This window comes from Carassius auratus, unplaced genomic scaffold (genome assembly GCF_003368295.1).
Source record: "Carassius auratus strain Wakin unplaced genomic scaffold, ASM336829v1 scaf_tig00000703, whole genome shotgun sequence".
NCBI lineage: Eukaryota > Metazoa > Chordata > Actinopteri > Cypriniformes > Cyprinidae > Carassius > Carassius auratus.
Window position 1 is genome coordinate 3,043 of NW_020523314.1, and position 25,570 is coordinate 28,612.

Below are 25,570 nucleotides of genomic sequence, written 5' to 3' on the forward strand. Positions count from 1 at the left end.
GGTGTGATGTCAAAACGGACCAGCTCCGAATTAGCAGACTGACCGGCCAGTCACCGGTCCAGGCCGATCACACAGAAAATCAGCTAATTCTGGTCACTGGCCGGTCGATCGGTTCATCTCTATTAAAAACCAATTCAAAGTAATCTAAAATACAAATTTTTCATTGTGTAAATTATAAATGTTACGATGTCTATATTTACTTGTATCATTTAAAATGATCGAATATATATTTTATTTTAGAAATTATTGTGATAAAATAGTATAGAATTTTAAAAGATCACTCACTGGTCTGACACACAGCAGGGCTTGACTTCTTTCTCCTAAGTCGAGAGTTGGATCCAGAAGTATGATCTTGTACAGGGGCTGAGGGAAGAACATCACTAGTGTCTGTATGCTGATGTGTCTGGGAATTGCTAGCTGGAGTCTCGTTCATTGGGTTATACCCAGACCCCTCAAAATCTGACTGCAGGAGGCACTTGGTGGAGTTGCACTCAGAAATCGATGACATGGCGAGTAGGTTTACGGGTCCTGCGGTAACCTCATCCTTGTGGGTGCGGCCACCGGGGGGGCTGGTGCTGCGGCGGAAGCGGGTGGCCCGTTGAAACAGGCCCTCTCGTTTTTTCTTCTCCTCACGTAGCTCTGATTCCTCAGTAGCAGCACTCTTACAAACCTCCCGCAGGTCGAAGCCGAGGGCGACAGATGCCAGGATGGAGGCACAGCCATAGAGAACAGTGTCTGTGCGCCGGCGTGTGGTGGTGCGCTTCAGGGCTGTTGGTGGGTGTGTGCTGCGGTGTGGTGCTAGTGGAACTGGTGGATGTTGTTGGGTCTTCCTGGCTCTCACCTCCACCAGCCGGCCCCTGGCTCTCACCCTGTTCATCTTTCCACAGAGGTAGATCAATATATACCTGGTTGGGGAACTTCAGTTGCTTTGGTTTGTTGTCAGATCCATCAGCAGAGCATACTTCACCTTTATTGGTTCCTGGGAAAACAACATAAAACACGTTAACAAAGTTAACAGAAAAAAAAAAAAAGGATTCAGTGAAGACACATCAAACTTATCAAAAGTGATGTAAAAAATAAAAACTGTTTAAAAAAAAAAAAAAAAAAAAATCAAGCAGTACAGCAATGAAAAAAAAAAATCAGCATATTAGAATCATTTCTGAAGGATCACGTGAAACTGAAGACTGGAGTAATGACTGCTGAATATTCAGCTTTGCCAGGAATAAAGAAGGAATAAATTACATGTTTAAACGTTGTATATTCAAATAACACTTAACACTTAACTTTTACTATATTTTACTATATTTTTGTAAAATAAATGTTGCCCCAATGAGCATAAGAGACTTTTGAAAAAGGTTTTTCAACTTTAACAGGCTTTAAAATAAATTTTTAAAAAAAAAGGAGAAAGAAAAACAACAATATTAGATAGAAATGGGGCAGAATCTAAAAAGTGAAGATTTATTAATTGTGCATATTTAAAGTTAAATCAGAAGAAATCAGATTAAATTAGAGATTAAATTAAATCAGAGAAGTAGTAAATGTCAGAAGATAGAAAATGGCTGTGTTCCACCAAAATAATGCAGAAGGTTGCACATAAATTGGTGCCATGACACAGCGGCTGTGTCTGAAATCTCCCCCACATCCTTAAACATAGCACTACTCATGGGGACAACCATTTGTGGGGTCTGAAACCATAGGGGATGTTACTGAGTGCATTTAGTTAAACCCATAATGCACCTCAATAACGAGTGTACAACCGGTGTACACATTTAATGGCTACAGAAAGGCAAAACACAAGATTCACTGTGAGGGTTGTGCCAAATGAATTCCAGCATCTCGCCTGAAGATGGCACCTGCAGCTGAATCATCCATCCATTCACTTTCCAAACCACTGATCCAATAGGAGTACAGCGTAATATCATACAGGGGGCATCTCAATCAGCTCCCTACTGTATACCAGTATATCATGTACACAAATGAAAGGACGGTGATTACTCAACTTCTGGCGACATGACTACGTAAAATGGCAACAGACGTCATTTCTGGAATTAAAGAACAGACAGGACCAAATTTCTTTTTTATATTGTTTTTATTTTAAAAATCTGTTCCGTTACATGCCCTTCCAACATTTCAGTTAAATATTAATTATAACTATAAATGTTAACTAGATGTGTTAATTACTATCTCTCTCTCTCTCTCTCTCTCGATCTCTTCAATAGAAGATTTGGAAAAGACTAACCATTTATATATATAAAAATGGTTAGTCTTTTCCAAATCTTCTATTTGGGTGTCATTTATATTTATCGAGTTGGCTCATGTGGTTGAGGTTTAGTGCTTTAGAAATGTTCAAATGTTTATTAAACAGGAAGTACAAATTCTGCAAAAGCAGCAGGCCTTCTGGTGGACTCAGCATTCAGATTGACTCACTCCTTCAACTGGACTAGATTAGTGGACTAATGTAGGGAATAGTGAATGAGGGTATGGGGCTGTTTCGAATAAAGCAACATTAATGTCATTTGTTTGTAACACCGATATAAGATATAAAAACAGCGATGAAAATGGAATACGTGAAAAAAATAAATAGTAGATGAGCCTTCTTTACATACCCTGCTCTGCAAATAATGCAGCCAAAGGAACAGATTTCTGGGCCTTCATAAGACTAGTGGACCAAGGACTGCTTCCATCTGAAAGAGGTCGAACTCTGAAGAAAAAAATGACAGTGACACCCACAATTTATAACCCATTAGAACACACTGAATCATAGATTTACTGAATCTTTAAAAAAGGTAACATACATTACACGTTTATATCACACACAAGAAAAAGATAATATTTTTGTCACAAAAAAATAAACACCACTTCTAACCTTTCAGCACAATTTCCTCTTTCCTTGGTCTGCACAGAGCTTGGTCCCCAAGTGCGGCCCTTCTTCTTAAACCCTTTCTTAACATCTTCAAACTCCTCGGGTTTGTAATTGGTGCTTCGACCCCATGTCCTGTTGCTCTCATCCAAGGTCACTAGAGATGAAGATGCATAGAAAATGAAACAGAATTGCTAATACTAACAGAACATTTCTTAACCGCCATTCCCAATTTATCACAACACAGACTGAGATTCAATATATTAGTCCTTCACAGCAGATTAGCGGAACAGCTTTTTTAGTCAATTATCACTGGTGAACAAGTGTTAGATTATTACAATCATTCTTGAAAATTGTTAATGGAGCTTCAGGAAGAACATTGGGTTGACCTTAAACTATTGAAGCACCAGCTCAAGGTCTACCAGATTATACATGATCCCCAAAGGCAGTCAAAGCAAACTCATTACAAACCGTTAAAATTCAAAATCATCAAGCAATGTGTTATGAAAACCATTTGTATCCCAAAGTCACCAAAACAAACAGAGATGCTGTGAAGCCAGAGCAGTAGTGATCAGGAATCACACCAACACACAGTTAGATGGGGTGGCTTTGTCTCACAGGACCACAGTTTCCTTGCCTTTCTTCCTAAACCCACTAGGAGGTTTACACTCGCTTGTGATATCCACATCCTGGTGATACACAAACATACTGCCCCTTCGGCTAGTGTCACTTGGGTGGCTCACTGATGGGAAGAAAATGTTACAAACGTGCAACAAACATAAGATTCAGAATGGCAATGACCTGGATAGATTTTTTCGTCACACTGAGCGGTTCACAAATGAATTGATTAGTGTGCATGATTTTGTTTTACTGTATTGAAACTGGCAAACATTTAAACAGAAGGGATATGGGCCAATCTTGATAATAAATTAAGACAATGGTGTTGGTTTCAATTTCAGTTTCTTTTTCAGTTTTTTTAAAGAAGTTAAATGGCTAAAACTTTAAACATCTATATGCAAACAGCAATATGTCTGATGGTTTTTTAACCCCAAATCTCAAAAGTATTGGAAAATATCAATCTAGCAGATGCTGTATGAATGTGTGAAAAGAGTGGGCACTTACACTGAATGGCTCTGAGGCGAGGGATCAGTGTAGGGCTGCTGGGAGGGCTGGAGTTGGTGCTGTTGAGGCTTCTTCTCTTGTCCATAGTCGGAGAAGCCTGAACTGTGATTTTATGCTGAAAATCTGTTGAACACAAATAAGGTTATCCCTTATTAGTATTTAAACTTTAAACTAACTAATTGGTATTTTCTACTATTATTTTCGTCAGCCACAATTTACAATAACATTTAATACAATTTACAATAACATCAACTTACTTCACAACTCTAATACTACAAGAGAAAATCTGTCAGTCATGATAAACATTTTACTGAGAAACATTAATGTAATATTCATGCTAAAGAGCTCTAACCTGAGGGTAAGCTGATGCGGTTGCCATCTTTGAGCTTGAGGCGACTGCGTTTGAACTTGCCCTTTCGTTTTTTAACATTGGGCTTGTCCTTGTTGAGTTGGAATATGAGGATGTTGAGCTCGCGCTCAAGCACATTAATTTCCCGCTCGGCCAGCTGCTGTTCCCTCCTCTTCAACAGCTCTTCTTGAGACTTCTGCTGAAGGGCTGCTCGCGTCAGCTCCTCCTCACGTGAACGAAGCTCCTGTTATCGTGAAGAACATTCATGATCAAGTACATTTGGTGAAGAATCTAGAAACAGTTTATCCAAACATGAGATAATGGTGGGGAATAATAACAGAATTTCATTTTCAATTGACCAATTTCTTGAAATTATGACCAAACAAACTATGAACAAGGTTTTTGATAGACTGAATCACTGCCTAGGGAAGCAAAACTGAACAGTTCTCATGTTGTGACTCCACTGTGTCTACAAGTTTAAAAAGACATCAATGGTATGAATGGCAGTTTCACTTCCTTTGGCCTTGGAGGACTGAGCTCAGATTCATATCTGCCTTGAACAGCTCATTTCAAATCTTCTTTTCTTGGGTTTACCCTTGAGCACCACAAACATGACTATAATACGAGACCTGTGAGTGAGTTATTCACACAACAGCAGCACTATTTATGAGCTAGTAAATAAATACTTAAGAACTGCTTGTTCTCTCGTTCTCTACATTTCACTTTAAAGTGTAAGTTACAGAAAAAACTTTAATACGGCAATGGGAATCAATCACTTTCATGGTGGAGTTAGTTTATTTCTCCAAATCCTTTGAGCAGAATAACCACATATATAAAACTTGCAGGCAGAATTGTTAAGAATTCATCAAAACAGTTTTCCGGCCACATGGGGTAAAGCCGTTTTACCAAATCTCTTATGAATAACTTCTGTAAGAAGCTTTGGGGCAGTCTGCCAAGAAACGCACTTGAATGATTTAGACAATTAATTAATGAATGAAGAATTTGTTTATTTAGTAGGAAGGAAAAGTTCTGCGCATCACGAAAAAATTAAAATATTTTTGTGAGAAAACTTTACTTACAGCAGTGGAAAAATTCACTGATCAAGAATGTACGCGGAACAAAATGCAGAGTTTCTACATGAAGTTTTAGCTGACTTGCAGGAAAGAGCATTCTTGAACAACCAATGGCAAATCCTTTCAACACAGCAAGCTGCTAGGACTGGAAGCAGCTTATCATATTAACTTTATCAAACGCTTAAGGACATTTCATTGGTAATAAATGGGTTTAAGAGGATAAGTTCAAATCTGAACCAAAAAAACTAAATAGGTCCACTGTCTTATTTCAAAACAGTCTGTGCAGTGTTTGGCATAGAAATCAAAACCAGAAAGATAATGTAAAACAAGTTCAGAAATAGACAAGCAAACAAAATCTTGATCAACTGACCTTTTCTTTAGTGCGTAGCTCATCAAACATTTCTTGAATCTCCACTCTCCAGTCCTCCTGCATTGAGTGGAAGGAGTCCTGCGGCATGGTGGCCATCACAGCCTCCTCGATGGCAGTCAGCTGCTCCAAGATGGAAGCAAAGGACGGACGGATGTGCGGATCCTGGTCCCAGCATTCTATGATCACAAAATATGTTAGAATCCTGTAGGTCATCATTTCAATGAACTGTCATTGCTGAGTGCAGTGGGGCCAGCGACACACAGTAGCATGATCCCATTCATTTCAATAGAGAACTGCTGATTTAGGCAATGTAGGCATGTCCAGTGGCATGACAGGTTTCTTTGCATAATGCTCATTACAGAAAAAAATATATAATTTTCTCAATCAAATGAGAATTCCTTGGCAGTGGGAGCCAGTTTAAACTATACTTTAACAGACTGTTCATCTGGATGTTTTAATGAACCAGCACTGCTGTATTCTCTATAACGACAGCAGAATGTTACTTCATTAGCGACAAGAAAACTAGTAACTAGTCAAATTAGAATTAAATCTAGATCATCTGTGATATGCAGACTGCCAATAACTTTAGAGTGAACACCCACAAGCAACAAGCAACCAAATCAGTGCTCAAACATCAAAAAATGCCATAGCTTGTTAATAACAAATAGTGAACCACTGGATAACCAAAGTAGCACCATCAGTGAACTACCAACAGACCTACCCTCCATGAGCCTGGCAAATGGCTCGGGACAGGTAGATGGAATGGGAAGGGTTAATTTGTTAACAGCCACTCCATAGGCAACTGCCAAACCGTCAATGCCACGGTAAGGAACCTCTCCAGTCAGTAATTCCCAAAGGAGGACTCCATAGCTGGACAGAGGATAGAATCATTAAAGGGACAATAAGTAACTTTTTAGGTATTTTATTATCTAAAATCAATATTTTTATTCATAAATATGCCCTCAATGGTGTACAAATACCTATGCCAATGTTTAAACTAATCCTCGTAAATGAAGAATTTATTATCTTTATATACATGGGACGGGTAGGTCGACGGAGGCTTCCATGTAGTTCCGCCATCTTGCAAAACTATAATAGCAGAGAGGGACAAAAAGTACTAAGCCAACGCGTTTCCACAGCGCGTTTTCGGTCAGAGCCAAAAACGCAGGTGCAGAGCAGTGAGAGGCGCTTGAAACTGCACCAGCAAGTTTAAAAGTCTGGATTGCATTCTTATTATGGACCATACATATGCCGCGCCACAGGAGAAGAAAACATCGTCGCCAAAACAGTCAAAAATAGAACGTAAAAGGAAACGTGACCGTAGATTACAGAAAACAAGAGTTAATGTCGGGGAAGCTTTTTCTAGGTGGAAAGAGCTAATGCTTGATAAAGATTTCAAAAGAGACGCTGAAGTGGCCAGTTTTCTTCTCGACAGGTAAGTCAGTGTTACAATCTATATTATAATATTTTTTTTTATATCTAACAATGCATATAATTCAGAAAATATAACGAATAAATTAGACATAACTACTAATTACAATATTTCATGTTTTCCACAGTCAGTAATTCATACTGTAACATTAGTTTGTTAGTTGTCATGTTGCAGTTTGTTTGAAATAACACACCTGTTCACCTGAAGGAAAACTCGACGAAGTGCTATTAGAAGACATAATGTCAAAGCTTTTTGGTACATATCGCCTACCGTAGATGCAACGCGCATTTGAAAAAGCGAGGCGCTGGAGAGCAAAATTAGTTCGAATGCAAAATACAATTTCACCACTAGATGGGAGTAATTCCTACTTAGTGTCCCTTGAAGGAAGTGTCAGTGTGGTGTGGGTTGGTATTAATCACACAATTAGGCTGAATGAACAGGGCTTATGTACAATAATATTAGCACGACTGGCATCTTTGGTGCACTCTGCGCTGTTTCCCTGATAAAAGGTTGTACACCGAGTGCAGCTGTGTTTCTATGTATGGTCTGTTCCTATTATGAAAGTAGGCGAACTGATCCCAAAGAAAACATTTATAATATATACATTTATAATTGCTAAATATTTCTAAAATGACTCGAGTTCTCTTCTTAACCTAACGATAATTAAAAAGCAAAGCAAGGAAAAAACTATGTTCTAGCAATGTCAGGAAAGAAAGACGAGAGAAGTGAAACCAGTCATGTGTTGGCATACTGTAAGCAATGTCTGACCAAAGTGGCGTGGGAACGTCTTCAAATTCAAGTACTAGTTTAAACTGACCTAAAGATTCTTATTCTCCCCAGTGACTGATTTGGAACACTTCCAATACAATTTGGAGCTAGCAAGCTAAAGACACAATTTTCTAATGTTAATGTACATTCATGGCACACAAACATTGGCTAAAATACAGTATGTAATTACATAAAAAAATTATACATGTATTAAAAATGCTCAAATGATGCATCAGAGAAGGATAATTTCCCTGCTTGCATTTTTGAAAAGCTGGTAGTGTGCATATGACGCCTGAGTGATTGTCTAACCTGAAGTAACTAATTCAGGACAATAACAGGCTTTGTGCTCAACACTGCAATTAAGTTAAAATAACAGCTTACCTCCAGACATCACTCCCTTTGGAAAACAGAGAGCACTTGATGACCTCAGGAGCCATCCAGGAATAAGTGCCAGCTGCACTCATTTTGGTTGTTTTGTGCCACTCACGGGCCAGGCCAAAGTCAGTGATCTTCAGGGTTTTTCGACCAATGTCATCATTCTCAATTGTTTCAAGTAATAAAACTGAAATAAAAAAAGACAGGAAAATGTTTATTTATTTGTACTATATTAGTTCTAAATTAATTGTAAAAGTCAGCAGTGACAAACTGAAATGAAATAAGACGAATAAGAAGTGACTGGCACTTCAGATCAGCCACTTTTTGGTATGATGGGAATCTTTTCAATGTGCAAGCCTTTTTTGTCAATGAACAATAATATAGAAATGCTAAGAGGACGCTCATATTTCCACTCTTTCATCATGAAGTTATATCTTCAAGGACACAAGCCTACATGAAGAACTCAGAGTGACATACAAGTCGCTCTAGTTTACAATACAGTCTCGTACCAAATGACAAACAACATGGGAATGTAGGCCAGCTTGCTTTAAAGTGAGGTATGTCCTGAGGTCTGGAGGAGTAGGATTATTTTTCACCAGTTCTGTCCTTGACATTTATCCGATTTAATCAAAGTAATAAATAGGAAGACCATCGGTTGATAACTACATGTCTGTACCATTCCCAGTCTTTACTCAGCATACAGTGGTGAGGAATGGCCTTGACTACAGTTGACCTGTTGCAATGTAAGACATTTAGTATAACTGTCTCAAATTGTTAATGTAACATTTTCACCTGTTCAGTGGTACAGAAATAACAATGTTTATTTATTAATGCAATAAGCCAGAGAAAGCCATCCAATCAGAAAAAGATAAAAGACCTGCTTGTTAGAAAGTTCTCAGGTAAAATACATAAATTAAACATTTTGGGCCAAACATGACAATTGGGATTCCATTTCGAACAGGTTTCACCTGTTTGATGCTTTCAATTTAATCTTAGCTTTTGGTTTCTGTGCACTTTTAGGTTTGCTTTCCGTGAAGTAACAACACAACAGTAAACAACTGCTTAAAAATGAATGGAATAACTCTACATAACCTATTACACAATCAGCATTAATATATTATACATTGCAGTAAACTAGTTAGTTGGATGTGAATGCTGTCTTATTACTAAAGAACATCCACTCTTTTCTGTGAACCTGAATTAAAATATATAATATATAGTACCACCAGTTCACAACAATCCTGCTCTGATTTGCCCCCAGTTCTCTTACGTCTTTTCACTGTTCAGATTTCTATGGTGTCCGTTTTATGGGCCAGAAAATCATCTTTAGATCACGAGACAATAACCACTGCCTGTAGAATGTTCACTACAGTCTCTCTCGGAGTCTCTATCCCTCAAACAAGGCCATTGTTCTCGAAGCTGTCAGTCAGAGAGAGATAGTGAGTGTGTGTGTGTGTGCTTGTGTGTGTGTGTATGTGTGTTTTGGAAAGCACACATGCTTGTGATTCCTTAACGTTTCACTTAATGTGCCTGAAATTACAAAACAGAGTTTTGAAGTGTGGCACAGTGCCGGGTTTCGCAGGGGTAGCTGGCTACAGTTCTGCAATATTCCTTGCCCCCAATCAGGGGAAGCTCCCTGTCTTGGAGAGATAACAGCAGCCATTGAGGAGATTAAAAATAATGAAAATAAGCCTTTCAGCCCAGGAGTCGGAGCATTCTCAGGGTGGCAGTCACCTAGCAACCAGTGCTTGACCATTCCATTGTGCAAACTTATGTTAAGCTTTTGCCCCCTCGTTAGCGACATTCCTTTGAGTGAGGTATTAAAAGATTAGGGCACAAAAACATCATTTCACTCACTATTTGCTATATCTTAAAGATAATCACTAATCAGATAAGCAAGAGTGGGCACAAACCAAATCTGATTCCATGTCTTACTTTTTGAGAGACTACTATTTGACTTCGCTGTTTGTGGCTCCCTAAAAGTTTACCCTGTACCTTTAACCTGCAAAACAATGTACTGCGACCTGAATGGGCAAAGAATCCCCCTTAAGAACACAGCAGAAAGGGTCTAGATCACGATGGGTGGGTGTCTTGAGTGCAGAACTGAGCAAACACACGTTATTTTTTCAATTAAGGTCAGCAAGCTGCCAGTGTTGTTTGTCACAGTCCTGTGGAGAGATGAACAAACTGAGCTGCGTTAACAGTAGCACTGCCACGCTGAACGGGGGCAGGGTGCCACATCGAGTCTATTGTTGATAGTGGTATGCAGTCTATTTTATTGTTCTGGATATACTCTGCTAATTTAACAGAGAAACTGACACATTAGCAGACCGATAAAACAACTGCAATATCATTCAAAGTTTTTTTGTTTTTTACAAAATTAACACTTATTAAACAAAAATGGATAAATTGTATTGAACGTGACATAAGACACATGACATTTTTTTTCTTTACATCAAATAATTCTTAAAATTATTGATATTGATATGAAATGTTTCAATAACATTTCTGAATGTTATTCAACACTGAAGACTTAATTATTGGCTGCTGAAAAATCAGCTTTGTCCTCAAGAATAAATTAAATTTGAAAATATATTAAAACAAAAACAAAACAAAACTGTCATTTTGAACATTTCAAATTCACAATATTAATTTTTAATTGTATTGTATTAAATAAATGCAGCATTGATGAGCTTTTTGAATGGCCTTGTATAATAGAAACCGCTTGTTCATAAATTCATGGAATAAAGCTGCTGCATAGATTTACATGATCAGGTCAATGTTACCAGCTGATCAAATCTATCTGAAAGCTATATTAAGAGTACAGGTTTTTGTGAGTATTAGTTAGACAAGTTACTTAACTTTTAAGCACAACATCAGAAATGCCTCTTTTAGGTATAGGTTAACCAATGTATTGCATAACCGAGGCAGAAAAGCATTAGGGTCTTTCCCAACTACATCTATGACTAAGAAACATGATAGGACAATCTCATTGTCATGCAGTATCCCTTGGAGCTATAGTATTCTTTTTAGAGAAAGGGCAAATATCACCATTTACATGAAAGAAACTCTCTCAATAAACAGATGTAAAGCAAGGTTATACATGACAATACTAACTAATATATATATATATATATATATATATATATATATATATATATATATATATGTGTGTGTGTGTGTGTGTGTGTGTGTGTGTGTGTGTGTGTGTGTGGGATTTCAAACACTATAATATATTTATATTCAGACTTAGTGCTCCTTTTTGGAGACATATTTCCAGATCTGATTTCTCTGAACCTTGTTAGCAGTTTCTCAAGGAGGACACCAGCTGTTCAAACTCCAACCTCTTAACTTCACAACCTGCCCAGGGTTACAGGAGAAATCATTCCTACAGTTCTTTTGAAAAGCTTGAAGATAGCCAGTGGTTTATCATTTGTTGACTGTGCAACTCTAAGCCAAGAACTCTGCTAAAGCACACGACTCAAATCCACTGTTGAAGCGCAGGTGCAGTTTTCAAACATATATAATATACAAATACATTCGATATAAACACATAAAGCTATATGTGTTATATTTAGTATGTTTGTTAAACATTTATTAAATATAACAATAACCTAAAACAACCAGGCAGTTATATAGTATAAATTTATGTGAGTGGACAGTTATGCATGCAGACTTAAATCCAACATTATATTAAGAGCATTGTGATAATGCATTAATTTTGCTACAATATAAATTAACATTTATTCAGTTAGCAGTTGATTTTATATAAAGCTTTAGAAATGAGTAATACAACAAACAATTAATCTTGGAGTGGCAACAACAGGAGAAAAGGTTGCCAAGATTTAAAGATTGTCTAGAACAATACAAGCAACAACAGGAAGGGTTAAGAAACAGTGTAAGCATAGAAGTTAATTAAATATTTAAAAACTTGCAACTTAGGTTGTACTCTAAGATGAGCAAATAAGGACTGGGAAGGATCCAGTGTCTTTAATATTAACTACAAAGGCTCCATTCAATCTCAGAACATCCATCAATTTTATAGCTTTTCTTCTGGGTTTAGATTTCACCAGCTAGTGGTTTCCTTTAAGAAACATATTGCTTTTATCTAGAATACAAGAGTCCACAGTTCCCTACACTACACTCAGGTGGCATTAAATATTTCCAGAATATTCCTAGATGACCCATGTTATAAGTATGAGCACGTGGTGCCCCCTCCTTTAGGATCCAAACACATACAGGCTTATATGGAAAAAAAGGTTGATGTTCTAATGATAAGCTTTGTAAACGATTAATGATTAACGTTTTAATTGCGAAAGGAAATACCAATGTGACAACCTCGTGTGTGTTTCTACAGTAGAGCAAATACCTGCAATTCTTGGTCAAGATAAGAAGGCATTAATGAGTGTGTGTGTAGTAATTAATTCTCTTACTGTTGCTGGATTTGAGGTCTCGGTGAATAATGGGAACCACGGTCTCCTCATGGAGATACTGCATGCCTCTGGCGATCTGGACGGCCCAGTTCACGAGGATATGAGGGGGGATCCTTCTGCCCGTCAAAGCGCGGTTCAGAGTCCCTCCTCGGGCATACTCCATGACCAGACACAGGTTAGGTTCCTCCAAGCACACCCCTTCTAGTTTAATAATATTAGGATGTTGAAGCATCGAGAAAAGTTTAGCTTCTTGTTTAACACTGTCTGCAGTCGCTTTAATGTCCTCGTCGGGGTCCTGTCGAGCTGCCTTCACTGCGACCTCCTGGTCCTTCCAGGTCCCCCGGTAGACTTTGCCAAACCCACCGACGCCGATGATTTCTTGTAGAACAAGTTCAGAGAACGGTATCCGGACAGGGGCGGACGGGTCACTCTTGCGACCCCCTACAGCTCTATAAATGACTGGTTGGTAAGTAACATAATTAGATGGGAAGATGCCCACGCGATGGTTGATCTTCCCAGTCCACCAGCCTTCGTCTCCCGATATGGCTGCGTCCTTAGACAGGACCTCCACCACGTCTCCTCGCCGCAGGCTGAGCTCGTCCTCCCCGCTGGCCTCGTAGTCAAACACCGCGGTCCAGAGCGAGCGGGGACACACGGGGGCAGAGTGAGCCCAAGCCCCCGAGCTGGAGGACTCCGTCCAGACATGGTCTTGGAGGCTCAGGCGCCCCTCACCGTTTGGGAAAACGGCCTGGGGAACATCCATGTCTCGGTGCCTGCCGGAGCACCATAGGGTGCCGTGATGTCAAATCTAAGTAAACTAGTCCAGTGGTCGTATTCCACAATGACACGTGCACACAAAAAAAAGTTACTTAGATCCCCAGCTAGGTCACTTTATATCATTACTGGATCAGGTTAAATCCGGCTTAATAGAGGTTAAGAGACGCATCGCTTTGTTTGCACGTAAGCCAGATAACCAGTCTGGGAGTGCGAAGTGTCTCTGAAGCTGGGACATCAGCATTAGCCGGAATATTTGCGACGCTAATTCTTTAGTTGACTTTTTAGAGTAAATGCTACATTATCAGTCTGTCGATTTCAGTGCAGCCAGAAGTACAAACTAATTGAACGTTTGAAAAAATAATGGTAAACAACATACCAAACCGGGAAATTCCAGAGTTTTCAACCCGTGAGGCTACAGGTGCAAAGTACCTGCTCATCCCAAGCGAATGAATCAAGCTAAATATACACACGATTTATTTCACTGACTAAGATAAGTTGCTAATTAACTTGCGCGTCTACATGTATAAATCCTCCCCATAGACAGTCTCTGGCTAACTTAGTTGAAACACTTTACACGAGCGGGCTAAAGAGCGGTGCTAACGCGTTAGCTCTCTCTCCGAAGTTCACAAACTAGTAACTGCGGCTCCCAAAATTCTGCCGTCGCCAAGGACACCTCGCGCGCGCACAGCAGTAAACGCAGCAGAGTCAGTCAAGTGCGCTTTTCAGTCATTCAACAGTACTCCAAAAAAATTGACGGCTTTTCCCCTCTCGCGTCGATTCAAAGACCTTTTCAGAGAAGCCAAAACTTTGCTTGGTGAAGTCTATGAGAGAACCGCCATCGCTTGTCCGCTCCTCCGACTCGACTGACCCTAGAGGAGAGAAGGAAAAGGTGCAAATTGATTGGTTGCAGGAGTTCACGTGACACTCAAACAAAACTGGGAACTAGGAACTTTTCTTTTCTGCGGTGTTATGCTAGTATTTGAGATTTATAGGCAAATGGTTAAATCAGCCTGCTTTACCCTACACTTTATAACATACAGTTAGTAATAGGTTAATATAAAGGTATGCGCCTGATTGGTCTTGTTAAACATGTTTGTATATAGTTTAAAGGCATACACCTGTAATTTTACACTTAAATAAATATAAACAAACAAACATAAACAACATTCCCAAAAGCACATTCCAAATGCCTTATCTCATTATGATGAATATATTCGTGAATATATACGTGTATTTTTGTTACCTATACCATGCAGTAGGCATTCCCTATTACCAATAACTAATGCTTATTTTAGATGTGTCAGAAATATTTTTGAGAAACGTATATTTTATACATTTATATTTATATAATTTTAACGTTATTTGCCTGCTACCAATGAAGGTTGTTTATTAAGTCTATATATATATATATATATATATATATATATATATATATATATATATATATATATATATATATATATATATATATATATATATATATAGTAAAGTTGAAGGAGCTGTCCTATACTTTTTTTTATAAAAAAATAAAATAAATAAACCTTGGTTGATTGTTAGGAAAGTCTGGCAAAGAAAAATCATGTTCAACGTGAGGCGTGTGACACTGTGTAGGCAATCCAAGCGATAGTAGACTTAGGCTGACGACACACAGGGCAACTTTTTGAGCAATGTTGCCGGGCAACTTTGGCTAATGTTGCCGCCAAAGAGCAATCAGGTGAGACCCAGGGCTGACGACTGATCTAAAGTGTCCATATAGAAATTTGTTATCATTTCTTAATGGGAAAGTGCCCATGCAAAACAGTGCTCAATAAAAGTTGCCTGTAACAATTTCTCAGAAAGTTGCCCCATGTATCATCAGCCTTATTATAGGAGGGACCTTTCTTTATAAGGTAATTCATTTATTTATTAATTTTTTTTTTTTTTTTACAGTGTTAAAAAAAAAAATCATTACCACAGGCTATAATGAAAAAGAAGTAGGATCGTAATGATAATAACAGTTGATACATGTGTTGAATATATTTACTTTGGCTATAAATATGTGGCTAGTGAATTGCCCTAATGTGGGACATTTTTCGCATTTCCGATTTCTGTGACATATTGCGATGTGTAACCAAAACAATAAATCCACAACTAATACTATATAAAAAAAAAAAAAAAAAAACAGGATGTGTCCCCAGCTTTGTTAAGTTTCACTGGCATTCATGTATTTATGGGTTAGCTACAAACACGAAACCTTAAGTGTCCCACATTAGGCAGTGTCCCACTTTAGGGCAATTCACCCCTGTCACAGGTCCCCCTTAAAGCTTTTGTCTTTTTCTACTTTTTACAATTCTCCAATGCTATTTTTCTCAGGCGATCTGAGAAGAGTGAATAGTGTAAGCCATCCCACTTTGATTGCTGATATATATATATATATATATATATATATATATATATATATATATATATATATTGCTTTTCAAATAAAATAGTGGTTTCATTTTAATATGTTGCAGGATCATTTATTGGTAATAAATAATTGATGAATAATATTGATGGTAATAAATTATTAAATAATGTTTTAATTAGTAAAACAATGCTTGGTTTTGAAGCAGCAGTTGCTTAGTTGTCTCACGAGAGTTTGCACCAGTGGAGGGGGCGCGCGACGCGGTCAGCAGCAGAGCTTCACTTTGAATCAGTCCTTTCCACTCTCCTCTCTCTCCTCTCCGCTCATTTGAAGCTGGCGCAGGAGGATGCTGCTAGGCGCCTTTCACCGCACAAAATGAATCCCCTTATGCTTGGAAATATGCAACCAATGCGTGGACGATGAAAAAGAAAGTTAAATGGCTTCGAGGAAGGATGTAGATTGCAGCTTCTGCAAATATGTAATCGCGCGCAGGGGCGTCGAGTCGAGGACGGCAGCGGGGAGTCTGTGCTTCACTGACCGGCGGATCATGATCCAGAGCAGAAGAAATTCAACAATTCATTTTACCTGCATTTATGGATGTTTTTGCTCATGCTTCCATTATCTCTTCATTTGGTGAGTGATACAATGCCGCAGACCACCGATATGTGTTTTGCAAATATGAATCATTCAGCTGCAGAAACCTTATACAAAACATTTTTGTTGTTTGTTTGGTGCTAGCAATTTCGCATTTTTCTTCTGTACAGGTGATGAACGCATGGCAGACTGCATGTGTCAAAGCACTGTTTTGTATTTACAGTAGAAAATATGCAAATATGTCAGTGGTCAAGAAATTACAAAAAAGAGATGATAATTATAATAATAACAAACCCACACATCTAAAATGATATCTCATAGCTGATTTATCTATCTTAAATGTGCCTCTTCCTTTGCCAGGCTCTTCCACCCACCACTACTACCCTCAGCATCTACTGCACCTCAGTGACAGTTTTCTTCATTGTCATTAAGATGGTAAATTATCACCTCCATCTGATGTTTGATCAGGGCGACATTATAGCCCAGAATAGTGTGCCTGACATTAGCAAATGTGTAGACAAGAAAAGCAATGCATCTAATTCCTGTCTTCCATTGGTAAGATCCAAAATCATTTGTGCCATATTTAGATTTATTTGTCTTGTGACCAGGCTAAAGTCTGAATCATTTTAATCTACAGGAAGAGCAGCACAGTTCCTGACAGTGTTGCCATATCTGTATTGACCCAAAACAGGCCAAGTTCAGTAATAAAAGTGCTAAAAGTAATAAAACAGCCTGAAACAGACCCTGGACTGATTGGAGTGAGTAATATTTTCATAAAACTATGTACCATAATTATTTACACTAACAGCAACATATGTATTTTTACAGAATGTCACAAATATGTTTATAGTAATTAGTATAACAGTAACACATAAGCAGCATAACTGCTTTGTTACCCTGCTTTAAAAAACTGTGAAGGAGTGTCCAACATCTGATGAGCTGAAGAATATATAGGGTAGGTACCAGCTTTAATGATATGAATGGCCTGGTTTCACTGCAGTGCATGAGGTCCTCACAATTCTTGGAACATGCTTTGCAGATATATCACTGTAGGTTTCTGTCACAAAGCCTTGCATATGAACTGTGGAATAACTTAACTACTTTCTATCTTGCCTCAGTTGCATGCATGCTGAGTGTGATATCCTGCCAGGACCTCTCAAAAAGAGCTGTCAGACATCTTTGTCAGACTGCCCAAGCACAGAATTACAACAACAATAATACCTCTCTACAAATCACACGAGATGCCAACGATGGAGAATTGCCTGAGGAGAATTATTGCTCAGATGAAATTGCTGTGGTGCTTGTTGACAACTCGAGTCCCTCGGCCCACCTGGACAAGAGTGATATGGTTAAGATCCTTATCACAATGAGCTGTGACCCACAGACGGCAGCTGAAAACTGAATGAGTCCGTCAAACAGAGCATCTTAGAGTCAGCACAGTCCAACCAGGGAGAATACTGTCCTGTTAAAATTCCTGTCATCACCTTCGATTTGCCTCACGAAGTGGAGGAACCCTCTGCAGGTGATGAAAAAGAAGATACACCTTTTGCAGGAGAGAGCTCTGTTCAGGACAAGTCCGAACATCTGACATTGCTCAGGAATACAAAGAATTTGGGATCAATGAATTTGAGATGCCCAATCTGAGCCCCCAAGTGAGCAATAACATTGCTAAGGGACTCGGTATTGTTAATAGATGAGATGCTATCCTCATTAGCCATAGAGCTAAAGATAAGCTCAGTACAATCTGCCATGTTTTACGAGGCCATAAGCAACTATTGATACCAGTCTAGTGATGTCACAAGAGCGCCCCCGCCTGGAGAAGAGCAGTACTGTCCAGTCGAGACACCCTGCTCACGCTCAGACACATGATGGATGATTACGAGATCATCATGCTGTACAAACGACATCTCGGCAAAACTATTTTATATATCTAAAACTATATATTATTAGATACATATAAAACACCAAGAGAGTAACGTTTGGAGTAACATTTTATTAATTCATAAGTTTATTCAGAAAGTACACGTATCTAAAGTGGCAATAAAGGCATTTATAATGTATACAACAGAAGCAAAACTCTTTTTTGCATTCAGATAAATACAGAATGTGTGTGAGGGCTGTGGGCTGATCAGCAGCAGGAGCTCATCTTCCTCTGGAACCGTAATCCTGAGCCTGGAAGCATCCAGAACTCAAAGCATGACATCTGTGAAACATGATCAACTCTTCCTGCGACCAGCCCCTGGGTTACCCCATGTTTGTGGCCCCACTCACCACCTCCTATAATTAATTCACACAAAAATGAAAATTTGCTGAAAATGTACCTACCCTCAGGCCATCTAAGATGTATATGGGTTTGTTTCATCAGGCCATCTAAGATGTAGATGGGTTTGTTTCTTCAACTGAATAGATTTAGTGAATAGATTTTTTAGATTAGAATTTAACCCATCCAAAGTGCACACACACCATGAACACACACCCGGAGCAGTGGGCAGCCATTTATTCTGCGGCACCCAGGGAGCAGTTGGGGGTTCGGTGCCTTGCTCAAGGGCACCTCAGTCACGGTATTACCAGCCTGAGACTCAAACCCACAACCTTAGGGTTAGGAGTCAAACTCTCACCCCATTAGGCCATGACTTCCCCACTACAGATTTAGAGAAATTTAGCATTATATCACTTATCTACTGTACCAATGAATCCTCTGCAGTGAATGGGTGCCATGAGAATGAGAGTCCAAACAGCTGATAAATGCCTAGCTATAACTCACAAGTAATCCACATCCAATCCAATCCATCAGTTAACTTCTTAAAGTGAAAAGCTGTGTTTTTTTAGAAACAAATCCATCAAGGCGTTTTTAAACTTACAAATGTTGCTTCCAGCCAAAGTATGAGTGCTCTATCCGTTATGCTTTTTTTCAGTCATAAAAATCGGTCTAACCTGAATCAGAAGAGAAATATGCAGAAATCAAGCTAAAACAGTTTTAAAAAGTTCTAAACAAGTCTGTTGGTGGATTTTGATGTGAGCGGACAACAGGGGGAGGAAGTATTACTATGGATTATGGACTCATATTTTGGCCAGAAGCGATGGTTTAAAGTTCAAATGCCTTAATGATGGATTTATTAAAAACACACAACTCACAAGACATTAACTGATGGACTGGAGTTGTGTGGATTACTTGTGAATTATTGTGATGTTTTAATTAGCTGTTTGAACATTTTTGGGTTAACTATTCCTTTAACAGGCCTTCTCTGTTTCTAGGGAGAGGAAAGATAACTTTACCAGCTGTAACAGTGGCATGAACATGGAGGATGTGGATTGTGCTGGTTCCTCCTTAAGTCAGAATCATAACTCCGCCACATCCCAGAGCCGAAGCCTTTTTCACGGCCGCCAAAGCAGCTCCCAGTCCAGACACCACGGAGTTCAGAACATACTATATGAATCTGTACAGTTTTACAGTCCTAAAGTCTGTAAGAAAATTAACATATTAGTTAATATCAAATGGTATTTTCCCCACAGCTCACCGGGAGTATCGCAGTCGCCCAGTGCAACCTCAGGGCCAATGGCCCCCTGTCACCAGCTGATCGAGTCCCATCCTGGACAGCCAGCACGGCTCCAACAGCCAGCTGTCCTTCAACACCTCCTCCATTGCCTCCGTCTTTTCCCAGGTGCCTCGTTTATCCACAACAGGGCCTCTGGCTCTGGCTCTGGCTCCAGCCAGGCGTCTTCCTCCAGCTCCACACTGAGTCTGCTGTTGGCAAGCGGAGCTGCTCCAGCGGCTTGGTCATCTCGGGCCTCTCTGCAGCTGAGAGGGGGAACACCAGAGATACGCAGTCCTCAAGTTCTGACAACATCGTCCTAGGCCCGTCCTGTCACTCGAGTCATGCTATGCAGGTGATATGATGTCTTTGAGGTGTTTTTACAATGATTTATAAAAAAAAAATTGTTGTTAAAGTATCTTCAAGAAACAGACCGTTAGTAGCCTCCAGGTGAAATACAGAGGGTTTTTATCAAATTTCATCACATGCTAATTTTCCCTTTTTAAGGTTTTTATAGTCAAACTAGACATATCAAGCAGAGGCTAGTGAAAAACAAACAAAAAAAAAACACTTCAAAATTATTTGTAACTTTGAAAAAAAGGATATTTATAACACTTCACACTATAACATTTCAGATTAATCATTCAGATTGATCACATTAATTTGCAGTGTTCTTTCATTTCTTTGCCTAATTTAACTCTGAAAATGTGTGCACCCAGGGTCCCAAAATGAATTTCAATTGAAAAAAATAATAATAATTGTACCAGACAGTAAATATTTCATATCCACCGTCCATCTGCATTTTAATTTTTTTAAATTTCTTATTATTAAATAATGTACCTGTGTCCCTAAAAAGATCATTATTTGACATTTGTAATAAACAGTAATGAGCTAGTGTCAGTTTCATATTTTTGTTTGCATCGATTAATTTTTATAATAAACTACTATTCACAAGTTTGTGGTCAGTTTTTATTTACATTTTTAAGAAATTAATACTTATTCAGAAATGATGAATTTAAATAATAAAAAGTTACAGTAAAAGACATTTATAATGTTACAAAAGGTTTCTAAAGCATCACGTGACACTGAAGATTGGAGTAATGGCTGCTAATATTCAGCTTTACCATCACAAATTACATTTTCAAATGTATTAAAACAGAAAACAGTTTCAATTAAAAAATTGTACAAATATTTCACAGTATCACTGGTTCTACTTTAATCAAATAAATGAGACATAAGAAACTTCGTTCAAAAACATTAAAATATCTTACTGACCCAAAACCTTTGAGTGGTAGATATAACTATAGTCTGGGGTTAAAACAGTTGCGAAAAAATATTTTCTTTAGTAGGGTTTCACGTCTTTTTTTTTTTAGATCATTTTGGATCCTGAATGCACCTAATCACCTCTTTTTTCCCTCTTTCTCCTTTCAACCCATTTTTCTTTTTATATTTAATGTCTATTTTATATCACAAATAAGCAGAAGTGGACATCAGAGGCGTATGAGAGCATAGATGCTCCACCATTGCCACAGAACCCAAGGGTCCACAGCTCAGACAAGTGCCAAGACGACATGAGACCACAACAGCCCAGCATGGTCCAACTCCTAAGCCCTCAAGTCATGTACATTACAGATGTATTTTTGAAAAACTAAAAATCTGCCATGAGTACAAATGTAAGTATAAGGGAAAAGGCCCCCCCCCCCCCCCCCCCAAAAAAAAACACTCATGCTGTATATGTTTTTAAAATGTCACAGCTTTTTAAATACCTGAAAGTACACTCTTAACATTAGTCAGTCAAGCATTATAATATGATATCTGGATATCAAGCACTATTTAATGATAGAACTTTAGTAATTATAATTAACTTGTTAACCATGTATGAATGTGTAGACATTTTAACTGAATTTAGGACTGGTGGTGGTGCTTTGTTGGTCCTTCAGTGTTCCTGCACTAAGGATTAACGAGCTGCTGGATTCATGAATATTAATCAGGCTGTGTCCATTCACAGGAACTGATTTGCTGAAATCAAAACAGGGACGATAGTAAGTGAGCCCCAGCCAATGAGACTGCCGTTTGCGCATAAGTTCTGCCCACTTGGCACATGAGAGGAAGCGTGAGGTGTGCGCCTTCACACAAGAGACTTAGGTCTCTGCAGAGCAAAAGTGGGCGTTTATCACCATGTGGGTGTTTTCAAACTGCTGGGTGTTTCTGAATCATGCAATCTAAATGATCCCCCTTACCCAACCCCACCCCTAAACTTAACATCACTATTACATCAACCAATCAGGTCTCATGGTGTAAAAACACCTTGATCTAATAACTCCCATTACTTTCCTGCAGAGACCTATACTTGGAGTTTAAGGTACGCTAATAATGCATTCTCGACATTTGTCAGTAAAATAATGTCATAGATACACAAACACAAACAAATCGTTTGACAGAGAGTGAAACTCTGAAGTGCTCAGTCAGAGAGTGTTTGGCAAGTGATAATATATCTGTTCTAAACCTTTACTTAGCCTCCAACTCAAACACTGGCGAGTAAATTCTGAGAATTTATTAGCCACTGGCTTATATTAGACATCATTCAATCGCATATACGAGTGATTTACTCACAATGTAGAGGGTTGGCAAAAGCTTGTTACTATCTCTGAGATTAAATGGTGGAATCTGATGGCTACAAGTATTTACATTTGCACTTTGATTGCGTGCACTTCATGAACACCATCACTGACAGCACTGATTATTTTTATACTGTTGCCTAAGTAATGTAAGATCACATAACTAAAGAAAGTGTCAGGGATGTTACACAGTACTTTACTTGCACAGTGCTGTTTTGAAACATGTTATGATCCAGACGTGTCATTGGTATATATTAACATACAAGCACTACAAGGATTTTGGTTACTGATGCATTAAAAGCAGTGACAAGAAAAATGTTATTTCTCTAGATGAACTAAAAAAACAACAACAACCAAAAATGGCCGTGTTCACTCTTTGAAACGTTATGTGCACTTTTTCCTCTGATGTTTCACCATTAATGAGATGATTAATTGACCCATGGACGATTGTTGTAAATGATCTTTACATCCCTGAGTATGGCAAGCTCAAATTTATTCAATAATTCTTCCAAGAACTAAAATGAGGATGGAGGAATTTCATGGATCTGGAAATACAGTTGATAAAAGCAAAATGCGCATTTATACTATGGGAAACAAGGGGCTTCCAGTATATTTATTATGTGATGGGGTATAATGCTCCCATAAATAGGGAGATCCACTACCATGAACACAATTTGAATAAAAAAAGTTTGAAAAGAATCTGAATTTTGTCCTTTTTCATTTTATTATATATATATGTGTGTGTGTGTGTGTGTGTGTATGTATGTATGTGTTATACCATCACATCTGACAGATGTTTTTCTCATGAGCCGTTTTTATCTAAAATCTTATGATTAAATCATTAAAAATTGTTGTAAATAAATAGACATTGTGCCTATGTATGAATGTCTTAACAAAAGCAATATTTTAATTATTAATTATTACTATTTTATTTTAATTGATGAGAACAAATGATCATCCTTTATTTTGTGTTATTTCATATAGTTTTGATGATTTTACTATTACTCAAAATATGGAAAATATTAATAATAGTTGTCTCCAAGCTGTTTTGTATTTTAGCAAATCTTTTGCTGGATTTGGAAAGATTTACTAGTCTAAAACCAATGTTTCTTTTTATGTTATAAAATGAATATAACTAGCATTTTGAACACCCATTTAAAACCAAACAAAACACATTTAACATTATAACATTATAATTAAAACGTGTCAATGACTTTAAACTTATCATTGAAAATTATGATTTCCTTTTTTTTCCTAATAACATGTTTCAGCTGTTTTACAAGACCAATCAGTTTGTGTCAGTCTGCTGTTAATGAGCGCAAAACTTTACCTCACGCTATTATAAAGTGGAGTTCACAGAATAGATATCATACCCATGACTTTTTGAGGAATTTGTGTCTGGACTGTTTGTCTTCATAAATCTAAGTGTTTGTTTAATAATTTTGGCACATTATGCGACCGTTCCAGAAAATACAGGAATGCCGGTACTTTCAATGCACTTCAGAGATTTATAATATTGTTGTCTGGGGAGTAAAGACAAAAATAGTTAAACACATTGCAACCAAAAAAAAAAAAAAAAAGAATTTAAGTGAATAGCCTGATGTGGAGATCTTCCAAAAGGAACCATCAGAGCTCATAGGAATCCTCCAAGGAGAATGTGATAAGACTTTAGTACAGTTCTCATGCATGTTAGTAGCTAAAGTCAATTATTTGTCATGTCATTCCTGTGATCTATGTGTTTAAACAAATGTTAAACCACTATTGCTACAATGTCAGGAGATGCTTTCAGTTTAAACTTTGCACAAGCCATTGCAGACTAAGAGGTGAATATAAAATCACTTTTCACAAATGAAACTGCTATTTTGCCATTTAGTACAGTATGTTACCATGTGTTAGACAGACAGAAGCAGCCCCATATTGGTCATATAAGTCACTTTATTTGATGTCTACAAATACATTTGTTCTCTGTTTTTATATTGTTCATGCAGGAGTACATGTGATCGGAATGATGCCCATCCACCAGGGCTCAATTGTTAATAAACAAGTACTGGCTTTCCTGAACTGAACCGCATCAATTTACAGTAAACTATTTTCATTACTATAAGTTGAATTTCAGTCATTTTACCAAAGTTTTCAGAGTTCAGCACAGAATACCATATTTAAATATGATTACTTATAAAGAAACTTCAAATATTTCCAATATATATGTCCATTTCTAAAACTCCTCCTAGAGATTCAGTGTAACTGTCGCCAGATTGCAGTACTTCTATATATACTTGTACAGTATTGTGTTGACTAAGCTATTTTAAATAGCAAATGCATGCCAAATATAAAAGACCATTTTTTTCTTTTATGAGTTATAATCTACAAAGGCTTTATAGTTGTTCCTCCGGTATTAAAAACAAGACAAATATGATTGAATGCTCATTTTAAAATAGTTTATATTAAAATAGGTGATTTATTAGGACTTGCATCATGGCACAGCTCTAAAGAACGCCTTCAGTGAAGGCCTGATCTGTGTCTGATCTTAGGAGAAACAAAACAGGTCAAGTCTGTATTGCGTAAGAAAGAAAATATTGTGACAATGGGACGAAAGATTTGTTATTTCATGATTTAACACATAATAAGCACCAAACACTTGTATAATCACAACTTGTAATCAAGATGATGATGGTTTAAAAGAATAATGTTGTTGTTTTGAGCAGAGGACAATGACACAAGCTGAAAGGCTAAAAATGCTGAAATACTATCAGTTCACACTTATTTGCAATGATCTTGCCTTTAACATTTTCCTTCCTTTAACATTTTACAGCGTGCATCATGCATTCAGTCCTAGAGAAGAGCACAGGCTTTTAAAAGACAAACATCTTCTCTTGGGAT

At 37.9% G+C, this 25,570-nt stretch overlaps 2 protein-coding genes across 5 annotated transcripts; one reads left to right on the forward strand and one right to left on the reverse strand.

Moving 5' to 3' along the window:
* Positions 1–262: 262 nt before the first annotated feature.
* On the reverse strand, positions 263–13,879 carry LOC113069063 (mitogen-activated protein kinase kinase kinase 21-like). Its single transcript, XM_026242038.1, is given in 11 exon segments — positions 263–766; positions 768–979; positions 2,607–2,701; positions 2,867–3,017; positions 3,498–3,602; positions 3,983–4,105; positions 4,335–4,575; positions 5,775–5,950; positions 6,496–6,644; positions 8,356–8,536; positions 12,783–13,879. Coding segments are annotated over 11 exon segments (2,685 nt in total). The 5' UTR covers positions 13,546–13,879; the 3' UTR covers positions 263–277.
* A 2,324-nt stretch (positions 13,880–16,203) lies between these two features.
* Positions 16,204–22,958, forward strand: LOC113069064 (pecanex-like protein 2). 4 transcript variants are annotated; one of them, XM_026242039.1, is made up of 6 exons: positions 16,204–16,578; positions 16,900–16,974; positions 19,795–19,954; positions 20,053–20,427; positions 21,554–21,745; positions 22,081–22,958. In XM_026242039.1, the coding sequence occupies exons 3-5, from the start codon at positions 19,832–19,834 to the stop codon at positions 21,722–21,724; spliced, it is 669 nt and encodes a 222-aa protein (XP_026097824.1). In that variant the 5' UTR covers positions 16,204–16,578; positions 16,900–16,974; positions 19,795–19,831; the 3' UTR covers positions 21,725–21,745; positions 22,081–22,958. The 4 variants fall into 4 exon arrangements, 2 of the variants coding, with proteins under 2 accessions (XP_026097824.1, XP_026097825.1); XM_026242040.1 differs by lacking the exons at positions 16,204–16,578; positions 16,900–16,974 and adding an exon at positions 17,755–18,061; XR_003279655.1 differs by lacking the exons at positions 19,795–19,954; positions 20,053–20,427; positions 21,554–21,745; positions 22,081–22,958 and adding an exon at positions 17,177–17,260.
* Positions 22,959–25,570: the final 2,612 nt, after the last annotated feature.

Excerpts from the sequence above, each read along its gene's own strand:
- LOC113069064 (XM_026242039.1), top strand. The coding sequence starts at position 19,832 with ATGAACATGGAGGATGTGGATTGTGCTGGTTCCTCCTTAAGTCAGAAT. Across the intron at positions 19,955-20,052 it reads CCCAGTCCAGACACCACGGA|CTCACCGGGAGTATCGCAGT; the intron begins GTTCAGAACATA and ends TTTTCCCCACAG. Across the intron at positions 20,428-21,553 it reads ACTCGAGTCATGCTATGCAG|AAGTGGACATCAGAGGCGTA; the intron begins GTGATATGATGT and ends ACAAATAAGCAG.